Source organism: Thunnus albacares, chromosome 16 (assembly GCF_914725855.1).
Source record: "Thunnus albacares chromosome 16, fThuAlb1.1, whole genome shotgun sequence".
NCBI lineage: Eukaryota > Metazoa > Chordata > Actinopteri > Scombriformes > Scombridae > Thunnus > Thunnus albacares.
In genome coordinates this window covers 15,726,310-15,745,906 of record NC_058121.1, presented here as the reverse complement: position 1 = coordinate 15,745,906, position 19,597 = coordinate 15,726,310, and the positions used below count along the sequence as shown (strand labels likewise).

The 19,597-nt window shown below is 41.3% G+C and overlaps 1 protein-coding gene across 1 annotated transcript in view; it reads left to right on the top strand.

Annotated features, from left to right (window-relative positions):
* The window catches only part of map7b (microtubule-associated protein 7b), a 29,675-nt gene that overhangs the window by 2,733 nt on the left and 7,345 nt on the right, over positions 1-19,597 (top strand). Inside the window, exons 3-10 of the mRNA XM_044376596.1 lie at positions 13,103-13,273; positions 13,443-13,520; positions 14,163-14,326; positions 15,806-15,923; positions 16,406-16,507; positions 16,974-17,084; positions 17,698-17,793; positions 19,062-19,181. Of these exons, the coding sequence (XP_044232531.1) occupies positions 13,103-13,273; positions 13,443-13,520; positions 14,163-14,326; positions 15,806-15,923; positions 16,406-16,507; positions 16,974-17,084; positions 17,698-17,793; positions 19,062-19,181 (960 nt within the window). The remainder of the gene's footprint in view (positions 1-13,102; positions 13,274-13,442; positions 13,521-14,162; positions 14,327-15,805; positions 15,924-16,405; positions 16,508-16,973; positions 17,085-17,697; positions 17,794-19,061; positions 19,182-19,597) is intronic.

Below are 19,597 nucleotides of genomic sequence, written 5' to 3'. Positions count from 1 at the left end.
AACTAGAGTCATTTTTGCTGTGGTTTGATCATACAGGCATTTACAGATCACTGCTATAAACTACTGGCTGTTCATTCATGTTTGTTCCAGTGTACATATAGTTTTTCCACATATTTGTTTTTTTTAAATGGAAATGATTGGTGGTGGTGGCAAATAGTGACATTTAATAGTCAAAGGTTTCATGAATTAAGCTTTAAAATCTAATGTAGTTAACAGGAACAGTTAGCAGCAGCTGTTACCAGCTAGCTCACATGTTTTCTCTTTGGAAATGTGCTGGTTATAAATGTGCTGTAGTTTGATATGTTTGGCTAGTCTAATCTGGAAAGCTTTGCTGCAGGGGTTGAACTATGCAAAGACACACAGGCTCAAAGTTTGACATGGAAGGTAAGGACATATGTTCAGAATATGTTTCAGTGTCAGTGAGTGATTTTTTTTTTTTTTTTTTTTTTTTTTTAGATAGGCCTTATAGTTATAGTTCATGGAGTGAGAAGAGCCATTTCTAACACACAAAATGCTCCACACAGGAGCCCCAGTCAGAGAGAAAAGAACATTTTTCACTGCAGACATGTTGACTAGTTAAAACAGGAAAAGCACAGGTGTTACTAACATCGTTAATGATGGCTTTGTTCTGTTTAATTGTCCCAGTAAGCCATGAGAGTGTGACTGAGTGAGCCAATATGCACAATGGCAAGACCCTGAAACTGAAGCAGATGAATAAAACTCAGCCATCATTCATTTTGTTATTTGCACCTGTGTTCCCTAAGTTTATCACACTCCTTTATCTTCATCTTTTATTTTGGAGAGTTTGGTCCACAACCAATACCATAGAAGCTTTGTCACCCAGTCAGTTTTCTTTCTGTCCTCACCATTATTATCCTCTCTGTTTTCCCCATGAATGCCCTCTTCCACCTAGAAGTAAATTTAATATGATCCTGCTGCAAACTCTCAGTATCCATTTTCTATAGCGTTGTGCATTCAAGCTTTCCAATTCTGCCACTAGCTCAGAATTCATAAACAACTTCTTCTTCCATGTGCATTATTAACTGTATCTCATATCCCCGTGCCGTGGTGAGCTCTACAAGATACAGAATCCACTGCACCTCTGATCACAACAGTGAGTCTGGATTTAACGTTTTGATCTCTGTATCCTACGGGATTATCGGATACTCTCCAAAATCTACTGCCATTTGACATCCAATAGGTGTCCCACAATGTGCCTGCATAAAAGTGCTTTGCCAGCTGTCTTTTCTGACTCAAGGGCAAAACCAGTTTTGATATCTCTTTCTGTATCAGCTGACATATAAAATTGTAACCAGTTGCTACTGCCAGACACCTCAGGGCTTGTTGAAAGGGGTGAATGTGTGGCAGTTTTTCTCAGGTTTTCATCTCTTCTTCTCCATTTCAGTAGTTGATCTTTCTTTGTATCATGGACACCTTTTACACACTTATTTTGTGTCATCCAGCTGATATATTTGGCCTACAGCTAGGCCCTATATTTCGTTTCTTTCTTTCTTTTCTTCTACAGATTTGTGCAAGGTCTTGGGATTATTATACTCAGTCCTGAGGCTCTTTGTTGCACCTGTCCAATAAGTAGTCATTGTAGTACAGTCCACACATGCTCTGACTGGCGAGAAGCACAGCCTTCCTCACCTACTGTACCACCATGATGATGTTATGTCCTGGTCTCAGTGGAGTGGTGCAGCTTTGGTGATAAATCATATTATTGTGTTCTAAGCACCTAGAAAAGTCTAGTGGTTCATTTTTAAAATATATTGAAAGACAATTGTCCTGTACAAGTTCTATTTATTTATAGAATTAAACTTAAAGTCCTCCTCCACTCAAAAAAAATGGTTTGCTTGTTGTTTTCTTCAGTTTGATGTTTCAGCTTCACTGTGCAGAATGATGTTTGTACAGAGTTTGACACTAGAAGGCTGTTTTCACATGAATCTGCTGAAGGGGTTAGTTTAGAGTGTGAACCTACTAGAGTTATTTGTGACATCACACTTACTTTTGAGCCAATCATGGTCCAGTACGCTACTTACACAAGTCTGATGTGGAAACTTGAAGCCTCCAGTGCACATACACTGAGAATTGACTTTACAGTGAAGAAGGGAACATCTTGTGTGAAAAATATTTGCATATTCATAGATTTGGGATTTTTTAAATGAGTGAGAAGGAGTAGATGTGATTGTAATATTTTCTAACTCGTTAACTAGGTCATTTATTCAAAGGAGCATCTTTATCTTGAAACAAGGGGAAGGCATCTTTGGTAATATGCTTTTTTTTTTGGGGGGGGGGGGGGGAAATTCATTTGTATTGGTCACAATATGTCATCTGTTCCTGTGTCTATGTGCCTCTCATACACACATTCAATAGGTGTGAGAAGGGTGTGTAACCTGGCCTATCCGGTTAAAGTCTGAGTGTAGGATTACAGCTTTACTCTATCCTGCAGGGACAAAGATCAGATTGCTCTTTCATGAATATGTCTGTTTGTGCAGCATGTGCTCCCTAATGAGATGACGCAGCAAATCTTATCCTGAATTCCTTTACATAATAAATATTTTAAGAAAACTGTGAACTGGGTGTGTTCATATTAAACTCTGCTGTAATACTCTATATTAGGCTATTTGCTTTGAAAAGGTTGACAAAAATGTAAGGTCAAGTACAAGCACCTGTAATGTGTTTGAACCAAGATGTCTATCAGTGGTTTTGTCTTATATCATTATGTCACCTCACTGTGTTGAACCACAGCGTCTTGGTGGCATTTACAGCTGTCATGCTGGTTGTTTAATCTACATGTATTTGCTTTAGTAGATGTGAGATATGTTTGCGCAAGCACATGCCACTATAAATGGTTCTTTGGACTTGTGTTTGCACTGTAATTGGACAGACCTCCAATAACCGTAATTACTTTGTTGCCCCTTTATTTCTTTATTTCTACCATCCATGACACCTGCACATCCTCTCTCTATGCCTCCTTTATTATTCACTCTTTCATATCCAATACATGTTGTGTTTGCACATGCAGTGTTATTGTATGAAATGATAGTGAAGCTCAACTCAGTGTCAGTTACTGCAGTGAAAGTTACTGCTCACATATAAATATTGACTGTGCTGCATACTTGTTACTTTTGGTCTCAGTCTGTTCCTGTAAAGAGCCAGCCAGACATTAATGAAAATATTTTCATAACGACTGTACAGCCATGTTATGTCAGACAGCTGAGGGCTGTTTAGGTGGAAAACGGGGTGGGGCCATATACCATGTGCTGTATGAACACACCCTTTCCAAAGAGGCAGCTCCAATACTGCGTTGTTTGGTTGGGTGTGTGCATGGCATAGACTGTATATAAAGATGGACAACGCCTTTTCACTTCCTAACGCTATGTAAAAGTGAAGCCAAAATACTGCGTTTTCGGGAGCTGCCATCTTGCTTGTGTGATGTCATTTGCAACCGGAGTCTGCGCAGTAGAGTCAGGAGTGCGGGATGACGGCTTCACAAACTGACTGACAGCCATCCCGCCACCGAGAGCCGAGTGAATCCAGGATGGGCGTAAACCAGCCAAAACCAGTCAGTAACTAGCAGCTACAGCTGGTAGTGAATCACAAATGAAAACGTACGTTAGCGTCTTCCTTCAGAAACTACTGGGTCACTCGGCTTGTTTGCCACATCTGACGGAGATTTGAGGGCAGCTGATGTCACACCCCCTTTTTATATCATCAAATAGCTAATTAAAAACAAACTTATCAGAAAAATGAGCACTTGAACATACATCAGCATGATAAGAACTAAAAATTATTGACCTGTACTTTGATTTTTTAGTTTGGCTCGTGTCCCATCCGCTAACATGGAGGGGGCGGGACTTATGACCTATACTGCAACCAGCCACCAGTGGGTGATCAAGATATTTTGGCTTCACTTTTGATGAGCTTTCATGTCGTCCATCTTTATCTACAGTCTATGGTGCATAGGCGTGCATGGTTAGCTGTGTGTGTGTGTGTGTGTATGTGTGTGTACACATTACATTAAAGCACGCCTGTCATCTGCTCTCCACCCTCCTGCCTCATTGGTCCATGTGCTGCTGTTGTCAGGGAAACTCTTTACCGGTACCAGCTCACCTTCCACCGCTGGATTCATACTGAATATTTTAACAACCCTGCTGCCCTCTGTTACCCTTCTATTTTGGGGTTCAAGTGTGTGCACTGTGCAGTCAGCGCCTGTGTGATGTGATTCTTCTGACAAGTTTGCATTTACTGTACAGGACAGACCTAGCAAGAGAAAGTGGAGGAAGGGAAAGGGGAGGTTGCAGTAACAGTAGTGACTGCAGCCGCAGCATCCCTTGAGGAGTGAGGGAATCAAGAGATGTGCAATCCATCTAGCTCTCAACCAAGCCAGTCTTGTGGATTAAGTCTTCTTTTCTAAGCCAGACTACAAGAGCTCATCCGCAGCAAGACTGTCTCACACTCTTTCTCTCTCTATGCCTGGCACTGCCATCACAGCCAGTATGGACATAGCACAGTGAGCAGCTCTGTTTGTGTCTCTTTTCACAGACTCCTTCACCATCTCTCTACTTTATTCTCTACTCATCTTCTCTACCTGTTAACTCATCTTCTTTGTCCTTTTCTGTCATCTTCCACGTTTGATTTCCTGTGTCTGTCCTGCTCTTCTTGCCCTGTCCTCCTCCTCTCCTTCCTCTCTCTCTTTCTGCTGTTTCAGACACAGAGCAGCAATGTGCAGCCAGAAGAAATTGCTGTTAGCATTAGCTTTTAGCTATCGACATCTTCACTGAGAAGGGAGCTTTTAGGGGTGACCCTGTCCATCCATCCTCTGGCAACCGCCACTGACCTGCCCTCCCCACCCACCACTGTAGGGTGGGATGGGCAGGGTTGGGTTAGTTAGCCAGGGGCTCGAGGGTTAGCAACAGGGCAGGAGATGCCAGACAGTAAGGGACGAGGACAAGGAGGAGGTGGGGGCGAGTGCTCGCGGGGCAAAAGGAGGCTGAGGAAGGGAGGCAGCCGTTCAGCCATCCCCGCACTCTTCACCATCACTGAGGAAGAGGAGGGACAGAGACGGAGAGATGCTTGCAGGAGGAAGAAAAGAGGTATGGAGGAAAAGGATAGAGGAAAAAGGAGGAATGTAAAGTGTGGGGCGAATGGCATTATGAATTTGCATGCTCTGGTACCGTTAAGCTACATTTAAACTATTGAGTACTGTGCGTGTGTGTGTGTGTGTGTGTGTGTGTGTGTGTGTGTGTGTGTGTGTGAGAGAGAGAGTAAGAGGAAGAGAGATAGGAAAGGAAATCGAGTGAGGGCATTAACATCTGGGACAAAGAGGCTACTGGGGCAGAGAGATGAGTCTAGAGACTCACAGCAGTAGAAAAAAAACCTAAAGTGGTGAAGCATTCAAGACAAAAGTGTGTGTTTATTTGTTAGTATGATGATACAAATGACTGGAAATGTGATAGTGAAGAAGTCTTTTGTTCAATTTTCTCTGCTCTGTTAGTGAGGTCTAGCAGAGCCTGCTGTGCTATCAGGATGTGCATGTGATTGTGTGTATATTTCTTTGCTTGTTTTTATTGCACAGTATGTTTGTACTCTTGCTCTTGCGGATGAAAAGTCCCCTTAACCCATCAAGCTCAGCCAGCCGGAGACAGGTGGCTGACAGGTCTGATGAGAAAGGCAGAGTTTGTGTGTATGTGTGCAGAAACCAGCTGACAAGGCAAGATCAGGTCAACAACACAAGGGCAGCAGATGAGAGTGAAGGTGCAGTCCACTTCACACGTGCATGTGGTTGTAATGCATCAGTAAACAGGACAGCATGTGTCTGCAGTAACAGCAGATATAAATGTGCAACAAATGATTAACTTTCACTTCAGCCGTTCTTTTCTTGCGGAACTAAACTGCATGAAATATTTAAGTTAGTGTTTATTTAGTTATTATTTAGTTTAGTTATTAAGTCATTCATTTCATACCTTTTAATTTTATGTTGATAAAAGATAGTGCGTCCTTTGTGAGGGCCAGTTGGTTTCAGCAACTCGTTTGTCTGACTTCAGATAAGATACTGAAGTCTTGGTAGAGAACTACAAAAAGTAGAAAAAGATTTGGGTAATGTTTTATGGGTAGTGTAGTATTGCTTGTGAATTTGAAAGTCACAGGCCTGGTTTGGCTTTTTATGTTCTTCCTGAATCTGCCACTCTGTAAACAGAGTAATAAAACAGTAACGTTAAGTCAGCTTGGATAAGTTTTAATGTCCTTTCATCCTTGTTTCACCCTTTTCACTTGATTCTAGTGATATAAGGTTTTACTTGTATAACGGATTGATTGAGGACATTTTCATCTTTGACTTAGTTGAGGTTGATAAAATATTATAATGTAAAAACTAGGTTTTTATGATTTTCACCCATATTCACTCAGCTTAAGTCTCACAAAGCTAACCTGACTCCATACAACTAAATCATGTATGTCTGAACCCGCTATATAATATAGAAAGAACAAGACAAGAAGTTGGTCTGATTTCTAAATAATTGCATTTCCTTGTAGTGTCAGACATTCTCTTTCAGGTTTTTCAGTGTCCTCATGGGAGGAAGCCCTCATGTGCGGCTCACTTAAATCATTAATAATAGAGGAGAGTAGACAGAAAAAGGATGACACGAAGAGATGATTGTGAGCTCCTGCAGCAAGCATTATCTCAAGGTATCAGGTGACTGCCGAGTTGTTCAACACTTGTCTTTATCTTAAACTTACAATCATGCTTTGATGCTATCCTTGTTTCAAAGATGCTAAGATGTACACCAGTGTGGCTATTATGCATGGTAGAGGTGTAAAAGAATGGTTTCATTTTCAGCAGTTGGATGGAGTTTTGATCGACATAGTAGATCGACTCTGTTGATGCCTCATAACATTTTAAATGTAAGCTCTGAACAAATACCAATGACCAAAAGTTTCTAATCAGTGTTTTTTATGAAACATTCAGACTTCTTAGAAACATCTACTAGGAGAGATTTAGATCCTGCAAAACTGGATGCAATTTCTGTCATTTGTGGCCGTTATGTCCAAATATTGTCAAAAACCATAATTGGTGATAGAATGACTGTAGATATTCCTCCCATCGTCTGAGCTGCAGCCTCTACCTGTAGTGTACAATAAATGATGTGAAGTGCTCTGTAAAGTAGCACCCACTCCTCTGGCACCTGTTATCCAGGCCTGAATGGCTGTCTTGGGGCTGGAAAGGAAGACTCCCACCCCTGCCCCCTTACCTCTCTGTTGGCTGGAGCTTAGAGTTTAGCTTAGCATTAGCAGCAGCTAATCCTCTCAGGCTACAGGGGAGGCAGGAGCCACACAGCGTGCTTGCTTGCTACCCACTGGCCCGGACAGCACAGCATTAATCGCTAACTCTGACCGTTTAATCTGACCGCCAATGAATGCAGATAGATTGGGGGTGGGGAGCGTGCACGCGCACATGCACACACACACTTAGACACACCAGCACTTGGGGAGGGAGGGGCAGATTAAACAGTCACACTCTCCCTATGTCTCACTCTCTGTCTCTTTTACACGCAAATATACACACACACACACACACACGGACACACGGACAAAAGGATGGGGGTTGGAGAGCCGCCACAACCTGTCTCACACACAGTCGGCTCTCAACAACAGTGATATCGACCAAAGCTGACCTCTCTCTCTCTTCCTGCTCTCTCCCTTTACTCTGGGAATAGTTGGTTGAGTTTTGTGCAAGTTCTTTTTCAGTTGCTTGTTTTACATCTTTTTTTTTGCTTTTTCCTTCGTCCCCCTCACCGCACCATGGACTTTGGATTTGAGCTTATCTTTCGCTATGTAGGATGTGTTCAGGAAGTAGGAACGTTGATTCTGGCACTCCAATCTGACTAGTCAGAGTGGAACACGAGCCAGGGGTTCAGCAGGTCCCATCCTGGGATCACACCCCTGGAATCATGAACCCAAATCCAGGTAAAGACTTTGTCAACGCAACTTCTGCATGTTTCACTGATAAATCGACACAGGTTGCAGAGTGATGAATGAACACAAGGATAATGTAGTCTGTAAGTATTTATAGCTATTATGGCTTTGTACTCCAGCACATTGGATTTAAAATGAAAGCATGAATATGACATTAAATTGCAGGCTTTTATCTTAAATTCAAGTTTATTTACAGTTCACACAACATGATTGTTGCACTTCCCAAACCTGACAGCTGAAAGTCAACACTTAAACCTCACAGCCATTGTTTCATTTGAAATCCGGTTTGCTGGAGTAGAGCCAAAATATGAAAAACACATCACTGTCCTAATACTTGAGGACTACACTATAAAATCTGCCTATGTCTAGTTTCTTACTCAGAAATGGAACATTTGTGATACTTAAGTACTGTTGCACCCTGTGTGCTTGTGAGTCTGACTTTTAATATGGTGTAGTTTCCCACATTTTTTGGATAATTGTTATAAATAAGATATAAATAGTATTGCACTGTATGTGTGGCAAATCATAATATAGCACTAAACTCAAAATAAAACTGACTATTGGTTTGCAAAGGCGGTTAAACTGCCGTCTAGTGCGCTGAGCCAAATATACGAAGTCATTTGAGGTTTGTTTGTTTAATGACCTCTGCAACAGATGGACGAGGCTGTGAGGTGAAGTGGGAGGAAACAACTGCACCAGAAATTAAGTCCACCACATCACTGTGTTGATTCATTGCAGGCAATGGCGTATAGGGAGGCAGTGAACAATTATGTTTTTTGGGAGCGTCGTTTTATGCCTTTATTAGCGAATCAACAGAGGGATGACAGGAAATGAAGGGAGAGAGAGATGGCGAACAACATGCAACAAAGATCCTCGGCTGGACTTGAACTGGGGATGTCACGGTTCATGGTCGGCACCCCAACCAAAAGGCCACCAGGCCATGCGTGAAATCTTTGCAAAGTTCAGTTGGACAATGAAGATCCTGTGTCTCTAGGTCTTAAACCTGCCATTTTGTCTATATAAAGAAATTATTTCATTTGGAATATGGAGTTTGTATTCCTGAAGGAGAGGGAGGGAGTGAAAATGTGGAAAAGTTCGGTTAGCAACCCTTTTTCCAAGTATAAGAGTTGAAGCTTGACATGAAAATGAAAAGTGTAGATGTGAAGTTTGAACACATGGATCCAAAGGTTATTGCTCCGCACTTCATAACTACAATGTTTGTGTAGACACTAATTGATTCCCCTTTTGAATGCAGGATTTGGGGTTTGGGAATGGTAAAGATGGTTGGGCACTAAAAGAGTTTCAATAATTGCAACTTCTAGGTCAGTCTATATCCAAATCATTCATCTCTGTAGACTTTTCACAATCTCCTCTCTTTTATGAGGCTTTATTTAATTCCATTTGGAAAGTAATGCTATTTTAGCTAACGTAAAACCCTTTGCTGCCCTGATCTGCACACAGTGTCATCTGGAACTCGAGCCACAGGGTGCCCTTTGACCTCAGTTCACCTCCTCTATATGCACAATGACCCCAGTTCATTAGTTCATTGCTTTCTATTCATTTGGTAAACCCTGTCTGGGAAACTTGGCTATGTGAGGCCAAGATGGAGCCCGGGAATACCCACTGACTTTCTTTAGGATAGTCAGTCACAGTGAGCTCCTCATGTTTCAGGGTCATGCAGCAGGCTATCCGTCATCATCATGGTTTGCTTAATTTAGTCTAATTGGCAGTGTTGTATCACACACACACACACACACACACACACACACACACACACACATTGTTGACATGGCATCTTTCAACATCCATGAATTATAATATAACATGAGATATAATTTGTATTGTGTGCGCAAATAATCTAATTCAGGGACATCTGGCTCTTGTTCAAATGACAACATTTATAATGCATTATCTCTACATGTGAGCTCAGTGTTGCTGAAGTATTGTTAATGTGAATATGGGCCGCACTATTTGCACATGTACTGTACTGTATTTATGCTCCAAATTCATGTACCTCATTTAATTTTTTATCTTCATATTTACACTTCATCTTTCTTTATGCGTCATAATATCACAAGAATCAGTCATGGCGAGTTTCTGTGGAAGTGAATATATATTGATTAATCACTAATTTTCAATGCATGCTACGTGTAACTAGCTGTTCTGAACATAATAGTGTTATGTGTCATAAATTGCTGTGAATGGAACAAGTTGTTTCTTCCTCTTGACAGTCTCTATTTGTCTCCCTTCCTCTTCTGCGTCTTTGTGTTTCTGTGCCAGACTTTTTTGAGGAAGGGAATTGTTTCTTGTTTGTGTGGTTCAGAGCATTCCCAGTTCCTTTAGTAAAGTGCCCCAGTTGAGCTGTCAAATTGAGAAAAGTGCTTTTGCCCTTAGCCTGTCACTACTGGCTCACTGTGTAGTCCCACTCAGCATGACAGAGTGTCCACTACATCACTCACTAGATGTTTAGCTGTACAGACAGAAAGAGCTCCTTATTTTGTCTTTTTGGTGCAAACTTATAATCATATGACCTCTTGTGGAAAGTGCTTCAATACAATTTATAGATCTTCGTCTAATCTCATTTACATTGTTGTAGTGCTTTAGCCTAAAGCCATTCACAAATTTCCAGATCAATATTTGGCTGCAGCACATTATCCTCTTCTCTCAATGAGCTAATCTTTTGTCCGAGGAGGTGAAGGAATACATTGACTAGACATTATTGTAACCTGACCCAACTTTTCCTGCTTTTGCCATTATGAAACCAGTTCCAAGGCTAGTTCACCTGAGGCAGCGTAGACCTGTTAATATTTGTGCACTCACCTCTATAGATGTCCCATAGACTCTGACATGCAATACCTTTGCAGCTATGACCTCATGTCTTTGTCCTGCATTTCCTTCAATTCAGACATCTCAATGCGAGGGTGGAGACAGCATTGACATTTTCAGCAAAACGCCACCTCACAAACCCTGAAGTGTAAAAATGTCATCAAAAGTGAAAACCGTCATGCCTTTGTTGTGCTTTTGTCGGCTGCATAGGTGCAAAGGTCAAGTAAATTCAAAAAACTGTTTTGTGGTACAGTAAATGAGTAAAGAGCTTCACAGAAAAACACAGACACAGATCACAGTTGCCATATTAATCAACTTAATGCCATAAATATCACACAGACTAGTCTAAATAATACAAAAATAGGATGTTGCATTTGAAGTTTTGAATGCGAAGTGCACTTTAGCTTGTTTATTAATGTGTAAAAGGGTCCACTCGTGGAAGTGGATGTGAAACATGTACTTTGCTCCGCTCCTCTGTTGGCATCATTAATTACCCAACTGAGCTAACATGTCGTTGAGAGGAAGAGATAAAGAAACGTTGTTGTAAAGAGTGCAAGAGAGACACATGTAGAATAGGGAGTGGCTTGTGCTATTTCAGGTAAAGTTCATACGATATAGTGTGTCAGGAGGACTGATTTAATTTGGTCTTCAACTTTCTGGGACAGATTGGTCTCTGGAGACTTGCCTCTCTCTCACTCCTCACCACACTCTCATACACAATTAATGTTTATTTTCCACACCTGCCTCCGTTTATGGTATGTTTTTTCAGCTTAAGTGTGTTGCTGTATTGGTAAAGAGGTGTGATTAAAGCTTTGTCCTTGGTGTCCTCTACTAATCGTGCCAGTCTTCCAAACCAAAGCTTGAGTGCATGTTGTCATTTTTTTAAACATGGAGGACATGGAGGCTCATCTCTTTCTTCATAAAGCCCGATATTAAGCTCTGTGTCTGTGTCCAGGAGGCTGACATGAAAGTGCTGAGTCACCCTGAGCCTGATAGTGCCATTAATCAATAGCTTAGCTCACAGCAGGCTGGAAACACTGCAACACACTGGTGACTATTGAGAATATGGTGAACACACAGCCTGTACAATACAATTTTTGCTTCCTGTCAGGCTACAAGAAGCAGATCAGAGGCAGCACTGTCAGGATGAGGGTAGTTTTGTTCATATTCGGTGTGTCATTCCCCTCTTCATCCCTCAATCAGATACTGTTTTTTTCACTCATGCTTGAATTCATATAGTAAATATGACGCACGCACAGTCGTTCTGTATTTACATCTTACATTACTTTGTGTTTGATCACAACCAAATGAACCTTCAGTGTGAGTTGCTCCCAGCACCTCACAGGTACAGGTCACAAATACATAGTAGTACAACCCTTTATGACCTAATTACAATACATAAATGTGTATTTTCATATATATTTATATTGTATATAAAAGAAAAGCCGGGAATAGCCTAAACAAGAGTGTAGAATACATTATTAAACTCTCTATTCTTCCAATAAAAGTACAATTAAACACAAAGCATTTTAGCGCTAAAGGTGATAGGACACTAGTAACACTCTGGGAACAAGGCCTGATAGATAATACACAACATCTGTCACATTCAAATAGTAGTTATTTATACATATGAGTTATGTATCTGAATGTTCTCTATTGGAGAGATGGAGCTAAATAGTATCAAAAGGAATCCTATCTTCATTTTAGAAATTAGACATAAGCCTTAACTTGAAGTGGTACTATACAGTTTATATTAGTAGTGCATTGTGTTGCGTGACTACAATACACCACTGACTTTCATTGTGTGGCTCTATTGTATTGATTTACTTTGTGTCACTGTGTTGGTAAAGAGGCTGGCTATTGTATTGTGGGTGTGTAGGTACATGGTAGGAAAATGAGGCAGGTCTGGAAGTGAATTTATGATGCATTTCAGACCAACATGACGTGTTTGTGTGGTGAGTTGCATTTATCTTAATATATTTTGCAGCGGTGTGTTATGGACACATTGCAGTAGCTCTCCTTGAACTTCCTCGCGGAGGATAGAAACTGGAAATGCAGCTGAATCGATTTGAGTTTTATTTGGTTGTAAAACTTTTATCACTGCGGATCATTTTGCTGATTTTTTTTTTTTTTTTTTTTTTTGATTTAGAAGTCATTGAAGCTTTGTTATTGATGGATCTTCTAATGTACAATTCCCTCTGCCTCTCTCTCTTTTTTATTCTGTCTCTTTTACGCCATTTCCTGTCTCTGTCTTGCAAAGTATTTTGTCATTGACACTCGTTTGTCTTTTTTTTCCCAGCGTCTTACTCCCAGTATAAATCGGAGGATGGCGGAGCATCTTCAGCCGCCCGCCCTGGCTCCTCGGGCTCCGGACAGACTTACACTCCCACCCTGACCCCTACACCCACCCCAACTCCGACTCGAACAACCACCAGCAACAGCCCCAGTAACAATGCTGCCACCAAAACAGGCAAGACACACTGAAATACAAAGATAAATGAATCTCATGCCGCAACAGTCATAGGGAGACACAATACTGGTTTCTTTAAAATAAAATATCCCAGAGTTTTGTCTCCATCAGTCTTTTAACACAGTTGCAGAGTTTTTAATGCCACTTAACTGTTGTGTTTGTGCTGCAGATTCACTGCTCTTCAACAAGATTGACGAGAGACAGAGGTTGGCCCGTGAGCGCCGAGAGGAGCGTGAGAAACAGAATGGTGTGTATTCTTTAACTGTATGTGTGTGTGTGTGTGTGTGTGTTAATGTGTGGAGGTCTTAAAATGCATCCCACTCATTCTTTTTTTGTCCATCCTGAAACATGACTGAAGTTGGTCGGTAGCTGTGGTGAACTACCCGTTCCTCTGGTTGTTACATAAAGTCTAGGCAAAAGCCAGGCACCCCTGTTGCCATGGCACCCATGTTACATAATAGGTTAGGCCATGGTCCAGGGTTTAGGGAGGCTGTTGTTTTGAATGTGTTTTTGGATGAGTGTGTGAGTGACATACAACATATGGGCTTTTAGAAACTGTGGCCTGTTAGTGTTTGTATGTTTTTTATTTCTGAAGTGTGTGTTTGTATTTTTCAGAGTATTGCACAGTGGTCATACCACTAGCCCTTGCTGATTCGGGCTGAGGGATTTGCTTTGTGTTGAGAGCTAAAGCCTAGTCACATGATCTACAGCTGACCCATCACACTGCTGCTATAAGCCTGTGTGTGTCCATGTAGCATGTGTGTTTGTGCTTATGATTATGTACACTTGTATGATTTAGCATGTGAGCACATGCAAAAACACCAACACACATATATCAAGCCTTTATTAACTGTGTGTGTGTTTATGTGTGTGTGCAACCATGCCTCAGCTGTCAAGGAGGTCCAGTGGCAGGAGCGCCAGGAGCGAGCCAGGCAGCACTATGAGAAGCACCTGGAGGAGAGGAAGAGAAGGCTGGAGGAACAGAGGATAAAGGAGGACAAGAGACGAGCTGCCGTGGAGGAGAAACGACGGCAGAAGCTGGAAGATGACAAGGTAACAAACGACACGTCATATCGCACCTGTGCATTCCAAGCTTTTTAATTTTCACATAAACGCACACAATCGCCTGCAGCCACACTTCTCATCATCTTTCCTGATGAACATGTTTAGTTAGTTGGAGAATGGAACTCCACTATCAACTCCTATCTGCACACATATTTCCCCATTTGTACTCACCAACTTTGTATTTACCTTAAATTGTAGAAAAACCTTGACATGGTCTCTGCTGTGATGTCACCTGTAGGTTTCTGAAGGGATGTTTTGCAGCTTAGCAGTTTTTGAGACTATAAAATCCAAATCTGGTCAATGGCTAAAAGGCCTGGTTGGAGCTGAGGTGAGAAGAGCATGAAGCTGAATTTGATAGGCTGAGGCCCCTGTCAGTCAAGCAAACGAGCCTCAAAACACACAGTACTTGTCCTTAAGCCTCATGGTCTCCTTAATAGAACAATGACTCTCAAAATTGCCACCAAAACACAAAATGAAGTCAACTCTTGAAACTGTAACATCTTGTGGAAACAAAAAATAACTTTTTGAGAAAGTTTTGAAGTGGGGGGTTCTTTAGTCTAAAGAAACTGTTCAATCATCTATAAGTTCCTTGTTCAGTAGTTAATAAATCGTTTTACAGTGAATTGGATTTCAGGCTCTAATTAGTTCATTGATTTAATGAATGTGGTGATAGTGATGAGTCCGAGACCCAAAACACCGTTCTAAGGCAGCACATGACTATAGTATACTGTATCTTATACAGTATACTGTATCTTAATGGCACACAGTAAAAAATCTTAAAAAGGGGGGGGGCTCATGTTGCCAAGTGGTCTAAAGCATACAATATATAATTGCAATGTCCTGTATCTCTGCTATCACATGTAGGGAAAATGCTAAATGCTAAAAAAAAACATTTAAATGCTAAAAAAACATTTTTTAAAAAATGGGGAATATGACCCATCAGAGTTTTTCACTTCATTTTTTGTCATTTTGCTTTTATTTAGTTGTGACAGTAGAGATACAGACATGAAAAGCAGGAAGAGAGAGAGAGAGAGAGAGAGACAGTAGCGTGACATTCAACAAAGGTCCCTGGTCGGAACTGAACTGGTGACGTTGGGGCCACCAGACCAGTTTTTATTGTGCATTCTAAGAATATTTCAGGAAACTGATCCTCCAATGGACCGCAACAAGTTATGGCTTTGTCCTACACATTCTTAGGACCAGTTTGAGATACTCAGAGTGGTTTTGCTTTCATTTTAGTTTTAAGTATGTTTCATGATCACAATTTTGTTTTTAACTACCAAGCACTTACACAACTGGTGTGCCCAAAACACACTACGTATCGATAGACTTAATGTAACACACTGCTGCATCCATTCAGAGCAAAGAAAGTGTTCCAGTGTTGCAGCAGTATTTGCATGTGGGGGCGTTGTTTTTTTTTTTTTAATGCTGATGATGATATTGTAATTGTTGTGTTTGTGACTGAAGGCTCGTCATGAAGCGGTGATCCGTCGCACATTGGAGAGGAGCCAGGGAGCCAGACAGAAGCCCAACCGCTGGTCTTGGGGCGGGGCACTGCACACAAACACTCCCAGCACACCAGCCGGTACTTTCATGCATCACACAACAATAACTCCACAAACTCACAGCACTTGCCCGCAGTCATTACAATTTGTTGAGACACACATATTTGCCCTTATATGAAGTGGTCAGACATTTTTTTCTCACTTTTACTGTTTTAGCCACTTTTCCTGTTGTCAGATTGTCTCAGTGCTTTCAGGTTTACTGAACACTTTTGATATCTCTGATGTCAGAGTGTCTGTCTTGTGTAAATATGTCTGCCTGCCTCTGCGTGTCAGTATTGTTCTGCCATGCTTATATTTGAACTATTCAGATCCGCTGCCCTCTGTTGTTACTGCTGACTCACACCCTGCTCTGCCTCTCTCTCTCTCTCTCTCTCCCTCTTCTTCTCAAACTCAACCTCTCTCTGACTCACTTTCTCTCTCTCTCTCTCTTAACCTCGCTCTCCCTCTACCTCCTCTCTGCTCTTTGTTTCTCTGCCATTGTCCTTTCCCCCTCCTGGTCCAGGTTTTGTCGAGTCGGCTTTCCTCTATCCACTCGACCTTGCTGGACTGGAGCACATGCAGAGTGCTTTCAGTCTCTACCGCAGATACGGAATGACCTCCCAATGTGAATATTATAGCACTGTATCAGTTAGCCGGCTAGCGTTAGAACGCTGGCTTTAGCAACTGTACTGTAAATGTTTTAGCACACTGCCATTAGTGTAAATGTAGGCCAACGTGAATGGCATGATTAGTGTTTTTTTTTTTTTGATGTGCATGTAGCAATCCAGTTTGTGACTTGAACTTATATCCCAAGACACAGGATCAGTCAAACCTTTTTCAGCTTCATTGGTAGGTGACATAAGACCCATTTAGCACTAATTCATTGTCTAATATTTTTCCCTTTTAGCACCATGCTGGTAGTTTTTCATATCTAACCTGACTTAACAAAATAGAATAGAGTAACCCTTCAAAGAGAAAATCCTGACTCCAACTCTTTCTTCTTCTTCTTCTTCTTCAGCCTTTCTTTCTTTGTCTGCCCTCTATGAAGTAATACACCATTAATTTTCTTTTATTATGCTGCCTGTTTGTAGATGCTGACAGGCGGTCAGTGTCCACGATGAATTTATCCAAACACACAGACCCCGTAATTACCAAGCGCCTCTCCTCCTCCTCTGCCACACTCCTACACTCACCAGACCGAGGTAATTAAAATGAACGTTACACGCAAACACCATTATTGTGCATTACAGTTATCCACCTGTGATGGTCTGCCTTTGGCGTTATGTTGGTTGTAAGCTGAATTTCTAATTTCCTAAACTTTCATTGTTGTGTCCTTTTATTTACTAAATGAGATTACACAAGAACAAATTATAGCTCTACAAATTAAAGGTGCCCTGTGGAGTTTTTGACCACTAATGGTGCTATGGAGCAATGTTTTTACAAGTGGGTCCCCGCTTGTATTGTGTTCAAGCATGCAGATGACGTGACATCCTTTCCTGTAGGAAGTTTCACACTGTTACGCTGACATTTAATGGTAGTGACTTACAAAGAAGTGCAGCAATGTGGTAACACAGGCAGCGAAGAAGAAGACAGCTTGCAAGTAAACATGAACGTGAACAATGCAGGATTTAAAATGTTTTCAAATTGGTCTTGCAGATGTTTCACGGGGAATGAAATGCAATGAAAGGACAAAACATAAATGTGTTTGTTCAAAAGAAAACTCCACAGGGCAGCTTCAAGTATGATTTTTTTTTTTTTAATGTGTAAATTTAAGAATTAGTCATGTGTTCTTTGATGTTCATATGTTGCTAACAGGCTTACAGACGAGAACAGCCTCCTCCCCTGTCATTAGCAAAGCTCAGTCCAAACCCCGCCTACACCTGGGAAAGACCACCCACCACAAAAACACAGGTGTTTTCTGGGAAGGTTTTTGCAGTTTGGTTACACACTATGTGGCAGAGCAAAAAGATCATGGGCTGGAAACTGTTGAGAAATTCCAAAACGTCTCCATGCATTTTTTTTCTGTCTTTAAATGTATAAATGTCACTTTGAACCCGGAAGACTTGACTAAGCTTTGATTTAGAAGTCCCACTATACAGAATGATGTGATTTCAAATGGCATTTACAATATAATTATCACATCCAATATCTATATTCATTTAACAAAATGCACTGTATATATGCATGGGTTTGTACTTTGTATGTGTTTCATCAGAGGGATCAAGATTCCCCCCCTCCTCTTGCGTGACCCCTTTCTCTAATCCTCTGTAGGATAATCTTTTTGTTTTTGTGGGAACACTGTATGCTGTTTTTATCCCAGCTAAAAAAAAAAATCAACACCCACATTTTAACAGGTGGACACACATAATTATAGACATAAAATGCAAACATGACACTGCATGTTAGTGTATGATGAACTCTGAAACCATGCGTCGCTTGAATAATAGGCGTCATAGGTTAGAGATTCAGATTCCTTTGTACAGTTTCCAGCCCAGTTGTATCTTTTCCCCCCTCACCCTGAAACCTGCAACCTTGCACTCTGCTTCATTATCTGAGTGAGCAATGCTGCATGTCGTCCTCATTAACTGTCCTTTTGTCTTTTTCAAGTGGCAAATCAGGTTTTCATGAAGATTAATTAATTGTGGCATCTGTGGTTAATAAGCTACTCATTATGTGCAATACGGCAATATTCCAGGGCAGGTACCAGGAACTGCATGGCAAAATATTCTGACTTGCTTACATACAAGCTTTTAGGACATTCATTTCTTAATTACTTCAGTTGGATACAAACGTTGAGTACACATCAGTACAGACCATTTTCTTAAAATGCGTCTGCTAAATGAAATTGTAAGTTCTAACTGTAAAATATTGATGCAATACTCGTCTTTATTGTGCACTTTTTATTCGAATGCTTTCCTCTTTGTGTTTGCTTTTGGTTTGTTTGCTTCCTCTGATAATTAACAGCCCGGTGCATGCAGGAGTAGGTGTAACATCGCAGCCTGTGCATGGTTACGAGTTTACTTTAGCTCTCGCCTGCACTACCGTGTAGTACGAGGGTGGTATGGTAACAGAGACCGTAATTATGCATCATTTATAATCTGCTTCAACTGATTTGCTTAGGCTAATCAGCATTTGGTATTAGTTTTACTTGTTATGAAATATTACATGTGTGTTTTCAGGCCTGCGCCGTCTTCCTCTGACGCCATGGGAGAGCAATGTGGTGAACCGTCTGCAGCAGCCAACACACTCCTACCTGGCCCGTAGCCGCAGTGCCATGAGTCTGTCTGGAGAGCAAACAGGTAACATGGAAGACCCCTCGTGCTTCTTAGGGTCAGCAGACTGAGTGGAACGGAGGAAGTTTACGCAGACATACAAAACCGTGAATCACAGCTCACGGTGCTTGAAGTGTTTGTGCTGTTTATATTTTGGTCTCTTGACCAGAATGGTTTCGGATGTTAATCAGATTTGGCCAGACTTAAAGCATTACACTGTCTGAAACTTCCCTCACCAGCCTGTATCAGGCACTCAAAGCTCACACACACACACACACACACACACACACACACACACACACACACACACACACACACACACACATCTAAGTACGCCATTCAGGAAGTATTTCCCTACTGATACCTTGCCTTGTCTGCCTCTTTTGTTACCATGGTGACAGTGGTTTAGATGATGTATGTGCTTGTGTGTGTTGTGATGTTCG